The following is a 6,703-nucleotide window of genomic DNA, read 5'->3' on the forward strand; positions in this document are numbered from 1 at the left end:
AACTCAGCCCGGGCCTGCTAAACAAATAAAAAATAGCCAGGCATTGTGGCAGGGGCCCATAGTCCCAGCTACTCAGGAGGCTAAGGCTAGAGAATCACTTAAGCCCAAGACTTGGAGGTTGCTGTGAGCTATGACAACGCCACAGCACTCTACCAAAGGTGACAAAGTGAGATTCTGTCTCAAAAAAAACCAAAAACCAAAAAACAAACAAAAAAACTTAATACACAAACAATTCTGTAAGAGGAAAAAAGAAAAACAACATAAGTCAGTATATCTTACCTTGTGTGTGGTGGCTGTAACTTTCCCTTTGTGAATGATAGGACTGCTGGTTTTGATTATAGGAATCATGCTGTTGATCATAATTTGACTGCTCATCATATGAGCCTTGATGCTGATCATAGCCTGACTGCTGGTCATACGAATCTTGTTGACCATAGTCTGACTGGTCATAGGATGGCGCTCTTCCACCTTGGCTAAACAGAAATCAAGAACTTGAGAGACTTGAGAGGAGGATTACGTTTACTGTGGCAAATCAAGTTAGACTGATATAAAAGGGGTGACCCATTAGACCTCAACCTTATTTACGACTAGTTTCTCATGGCAATTATTTAGCTCTTTTATCTGCAAAGTCTCCTTATCACCAATTAAATATCCTTCAAAAACAATTTTACCATCATTAAAGAGGTGCCACATTATGAAACAAAACAAAACACACCTTTGAAAACTACAGTAAAGCAAAAACTATGGTTGTTGCTATCTCCATAAATTAAAGAGATAAAAGATGCTACAAAGTTAAGTAACACAGCTGATTCTTTACCAAATATGCCGTAAGTGCTGAGTCCTTTTAATAGTTACAATGAAAGGCTCTATATCACTTAACTTTAAACAACAATGTCATCTCCTAAAGTATTTGTAGAAGTTTTAGAATTATCTTCAGAACCTAAAGTACATTCTTCTAAACATCTTTAATCATAAATTTTTAGAAAATAATAAATCACTCATATTTTAAGTATGATAAGAGGAAAAAATTTGTTTTGTAATACCATTTTTTAACTGAAAAGAAATCTATCAAGTAGTAAGATTACCATCTTATTTCTGGCAATTTGAAAGGAAAATTCTAAGCATGTTCTGAGCAATGACTGCCATTAATTACCTGCTCTCAGGGTAGGAACATTAAAATGCAACACTCAATTGGATTTGAGTTCCAATGGGTTTACTTTACAAAGAGAGGGTAGTGGGGACAAAAAATAATACCTTAACAGTCCCATCTTATTCTACATCAGAGGATCAGAAAATCTAATGAAGATTAATATACATCCTTCAACTCTCTATTGAAAGCACAACACAACCATGGACCTAACCCTAGCACTTTACTTTAAAATGGTTGTCAAATCAATCCTGATACATTTGTCTTTGGCCTACATTTATAGTATGCTTCCAAAAACACATCTTTGGTAAAAGGAGAATCCTTAAAGCTAACCAACAGAGTCTGAAGAGTTACTCCCCAAACACAGGATACCTTCTCAATATTATTCCCTACATTTGTACTCTACTATCTACTTTTTAAAGCAGCATTCACATCTGTAGGACTGATAATCTAACTTCAAAAATCATTTCTCAATTCTTTTTTTTTTTTTTGAGACAGAGCCTCAAGCTGTCCTCCTGGGTAGAGTGCAGTGGCATCACAGCTCACAGCAACCTCCAACTCCTGGGCTCAAGCGAGTCTCCTGCCTCAGCCTCCCAAGTAGCTGGGACCACAGGCATCCACCACAACGCCCGGCTATTTTTTGGTTGCAGCCATCAGTGTTGTTTGGTGGGCCGGGCTGGATTCAAACCTGCCACCTTAGGTGTATGTGGCTGGAGCCTTAGCTACTGGAGCCACAGGCACCAAGCTCTCAATTCTTTTATTTAATTAAATTTAACTTAGAATTATCTTTACTGCAGACAGCAAATAAGAGACCTTAATTTTTGCCTTATTTTTTAACTATGTAACTTAAAAACTAGATAATCTTAACTTTTATCTCTATAAAATGGGGATAATTACTGACACTATCTCACAGTGATGTCTGAGAATTAATTACATTGGAAAATAAAAAGGTATTTCACAAATGTAAAGCATAATAAAAAAGAGGCTACGCTGTGGTGGCTCACAACACTCTGAGAGGCTGAGATGGGAAGACTGCTTCAGGGGAGGAGTTCCACAATATCCTAAGCCAAAGTGAGACCCCCATCTCTACCAAAAAATAGAAAATTTAGATAAGCACAGCAGCTCGCACTTTAGTCCCAGCTACCTCGAAGGCTAATGGCAGAAAAGTCGTTTGAGCCCAGGAGTTAGAGGTTGTTATGAGCTATGACATCACCACTGTACTCTATCCTGAGTGTCAAAGCAAGACTGTATCTCAAATAAATAAAAACATAAAAAAAGAGTTCCTGCTATTAAAAATTAAGTATAAATGAAGCATAGTAACATATGCCTATACTCCCAGGAGGCTGAGGTGAGAAGACCAGCCTGGATAACATAACAAGACTGTTTTAAAAAAACAAAAGTAGGTACAGGTTCTTAAAATTGGAAAATTAGGCTCGGCGCCTGTGGCTCAACCGGCTAAGGCGCCAGCCACGTACACTTGAGGTGGCGGGTTCGAATCCCCAGCCCGGACCCGCCAAACAACGACGGCTGCTGCAACCAAAAAAAAAAATAGCCGGGCATTGTAGCGGGCACCTGTGGTCCCAGCTACTTGGGAGGCGGAGGCAAGAGACTCACTTGAGCCCAGGAGTTGGAGGTTGCTGTGAGCATGAGGCCATGGCACCCTACCCAGGGGGATAGCTTGAGGCTCTGTCTCAAAAAAAAAAAAAAAATCGGAAAATTAAAAAAACTTTATAAAACCTAAACTTAGGCTAGGCATGGTGGCTCACATCTGTAATCCTAACACTTTGGGAGGCCAAATATTAGCCTGGGCAACACAGCAAGACTATATCTCTGCAATAAAATTAAAAAATTAAGCATTGAAAAATTAGGCAGATGTGAGGCACATTCCTGTAGTCCTAGCTACTCAGGAGGCTGAGGTGGGAGGACTGCTTGAGCCCAGGAGTTCAAGGCTACAGTGAGCTCTGATTATATTACTGAACTTCACTCTGGGTAACAGAGCAAAATCTTGTCTTAAAAAAAAAAATGAAACTCCTTTTAAACTTGTTGGTAAATATTCACCTACCTATATTAACAAATAAAACAAATTTTGGGATATGTGACATATGTGGATAAGTTTTGGCACTTTTTATGATAAAATCAATGTTTTTGTCCCTATAAAGATAATATATTCAAATGACTCAAAAGTAAAATGGAAATGAAAATGAAAAGGTAAATACTCAGAAGTCTCAATCTACAGGCAGGTTTTTATTTAATCTCAGGTATAGAGATTCAAATTTCTCTAACATTTAAATAATGTACTTTAATTTATAGCTAAGCATTGATTTCACAAATGACACATCAAAAGAAGAATCAAATGACAACGCTATCTATTTTCACTCTCCATGATACAAAACTGTGACATCTGTACTTTATTAAAACTTTTCTAAATAAAAAAATTTTAAAGCTAAGATTTTGTTGGTGAAATCTGTTCAATATCCAGTGTCATTTCCACTGCCCATAACCATCTCAGTACTTTACTGTTTCCTTACCCTCCTGATGACTCCATGTTTTGTTGTCCCTGGTTATTATATGATTGCTGGCCATATGAGCTCTGCTTTTGATTCTCATAACCACCGTAGGGCTGTGAATAACCTAAAGATTGGACGGGTATACCATTTAGTGAAAGCTCTAATTTTTCAATTTCTAAAACAGCAAATTTAACAAACTAGTCCAACCTGACTGGCTTTGTCCATAATTGGAGTAACCGCTGTAGTTCTGTCCATATGAGGAATCAGTCGTTTGCCCATAACCAGAATATCTCTGAAATTTAGGTAAATACTCAAGTTTCATCACCTACTTAAGATAAAAATAACTACTTATAAAGAACACAATTTATATTTCAACCTACTTGTGATGCTTGTCCATATCCTTGGTTGCTTTGATTTCCATAGGAAGAATAACTGTAAAAGAAAAAAGTAATACTTGAAAGAAATATGCTAAAATTTAAAAGCTTAATGAAGAACACTGCCTTGACTTTCAACTTTCAACTCAAATATAACATTCTTTTTTGAGAAACTGTCAACTTCTTATCTCTTAAGAGTCTAAGTTGTGTCTAGGCACAGTGGTTCACACCTGTAATCCTAGCACTCTGGGAGGCCAAGGCAGACGGATTGCTTGAGCTCATAAGTTGGAGACCAGCCTGAGCAAAAGAGACCCCTACTCTACCAAAAATACAAATAAAACTGAGACAAGAGGATAGTTTAAGCCTGAGGTGGAGGTTGCTGTGCACTCTAACCAGGGCAACAGCTTGACAATCTATCTCAAAAAAAAAAAGGGTCTAAGTTGTAAGATGATGATCAAAGACTACTAAACACAAATAAAGTCACTCCCAAACCTACTGAATATCTAACAAATACTCAAAGTTTTGCTTTGACAATCTCCCACAAATCAACAAAACTTGCACTATAGCTAGAAAATTCTGAGAGAATTATGTGCGTAGGTGGGGGAACAAAAACAACATGGCAAGACCCACAATAAATAATGACTTCTTAAGTTTAGCACTTTAAACAAGTTAGCTATATTTGGAAGCGTTAATTTCTTCCTACAGTTTGCTTTTTAGTTAAATAGCTTTAACTTCCTAGAAAGGCACAGGTGGCAAGTATAATTTAAGTATCTTTATAATTAAAGGTATGTATACCTCCAGAGTACTACCATAGAATGAAATTTTATCATACCCCAAGTGTCATAATGAAGCCTGACATGTAATTCAATAAATATTTGCTGACAATGAATAAGCGTATCTTCATAGGATTAAATTTTTTTTAATTTTATAGTATACAAACTCTAACAATTCAAAAACAAACTTTCTGAATATATACTATAAATTTCTTTTTTTTTTTTTTTTTTGAGACAGAGTCTGAAGCTGTTACCCTGGGTAGAGTGCAATGGCCTCACAGCTCACAGCAACCTCAAACTCTTGGGCTCAAGTGATTCCCTTGCCTCAGCCTCCCAAGTAGCTGGGACTACAGGCATCGCCACAATGCCCAGCTATTTTTGTTGTTGCTGCAATTGTCATTATTGTTTTAGCTGGCCTGGGCCAGGTTTGAACCCACCAGCCTCGGTGTATGTGGCCAGCACCCTATCCACTGAGCTATGCCGCCTATAAATTTCTATATCCAAAGGAAAATAAAACATCTACAAAAATCCTTTTTATTATTTTAGAGCTATCAAGGGCTAACAGAATTCCTTAGCTTTTTTTTTTTTTTTTTAGACAGAGCCTCAAGCTGTCCCCCTGGGCAGAATGCCGTGGCATTACAGCTCACAGCAACCTCCAACTCCTGGGCTCAAGCAAGTCTCCTGCCTCCGCCTCCCAAGTAGCTGGGACCACAGGCGCCCGCCACAACGCCTATTTTTTGGTTGCAGCCATCATTGTTGTTTAGCGGGTCCGGGCTGGGGATTCGAACCTGCCACCTTAGGTGTACGTGGCTGGCGCCTTAGCCGGTTGCGCTATAGGCACCAAGCCCCTTAGCTTTTGAAAATATATATTTTTTGGGGGGGGCGGGGGACAGAGTCTCACTTTACTGCCCTTAGTAGACTGCCGTGGCGTCACACAGCTCATAGCAACCTCCAACTCCTGGGCTTAGGCGATTCTCTTGCCTCAGCCTCCCAAGAAGATGGGACTACTGGCACCCACCACAACGCCTGGCTATTTTTCTGTTGTTGTTGCAGTTTGACCAGGGCTGGGTTTGAACCCACCACCCTCGGTATATGGGGCTAGCGCCCTACCAGCTGAGCCACAGGCGCCGCCCCTGAAAATGTATTTCATTGGATAAACATTCCTTAGATACATATTAGAAGGTAAGCACTATCTTATCAGAATTAAGAGTCAAGTCTATTTTGTTCTCAGAAAGCTTAAAATTTGATGACAGACAATATCTGAGATGCTATTCTGAATATCTCACACTGACCTACAAAACATTTAGGTCTAGGCCGAGCACAGTGGTTTGCACCTGTAATCCTAGCACTCTGGGAGGCTAAGGCAGGTAGACTGCTTGAGCTCAAGAGTTCAAGACCAGCCTGAGCAAGAGGGATACCCCATCTCTAAAAAACAGCTGGGCATTGTGGTAGACATCTGTAGTCCCAGCTGCTTGGGAAGCTGAGGTAAGAAGACTGCTTGAGCCCAAGAGTTTGAAGTTGCTATGAACTATGACGCCACAACACTCTACTGAAGGCAACAAAGTGAGACTCTGTCTCAAAAAAAAAAAAAAATTTTACAGACAGCATCTGTGGCTCAAAGGAGTAGGGCACCGGCCTCATATACCACAGGTGGTGGGTTCAAATCCAGCCCCGGCCAAAAAAAAAAAAGGAAAATGAAGAAAATGAATAAGCCCAGGATGATAGAATGCGCCTGTAGTACCAGCTATCTGTAAGGTGAACTATTGTGGGCAACACAGCAAAACCCCTCTTTAAAAAAAACAAACTTTTGGCTTGGTGCCTATAGCTCAACCGGCTAAGGCGCCAGCCACGTACACCTAAGGTGGCGGGTTCGAATCCCCAGCCCGGACCCGCCAAACAACA

At 39.7% G+C, this 6,703-nt stretch overlaps 1 protein-coding gene across 1 annotated transcript in view; it reads right to left on the reverse strand.

The window, feature by feature from the left end:
• Positions 1–6,703, reverse strand: part of TAF15 (TATA-box binding protein associated factor 15) — a 67,962-nt gene that overhangs the window by 48,964 nt on the left and 12,295 nt on the right. Inside the window, exons 3-6 of the mRNA XM_003795630.2 lie at positions 4,035–4,086; positions 3,862–3,946; positions 3,676–3,778; positions 280–473 (exon numbers count right to left, since the gene is read on the reverse strand). Of these exons, the coding sequence (XP_003795678.1) occupies positions 280–473; positions 3,676–3,778; positions 3,862–3,946; positions 4,035–4,086 (434 nt within the window). The remainder of the gene's footprint in view (positions 1–279; positions 474–3,675; positions 3,779–3,861; positions 3,947–4,034; positions 4,087–6,703) is intronic.

This window comes from Otolemur garnettii, unplaced genomic scaffold (assembly GCF_000181295.1).
Source record: "Otolemur garnettii isolate 467f Iridium unplaced genomic scaffold, OtoGar3 scaffold00094, whole genome shotgun sequence".
In the NCBI taxonomy this organism is placed as follows: Eukaryota; Metazoa; Chordata; class Mammalia; order Primates; family Galagidae; genus Otolemur; species Otolemur garnettii.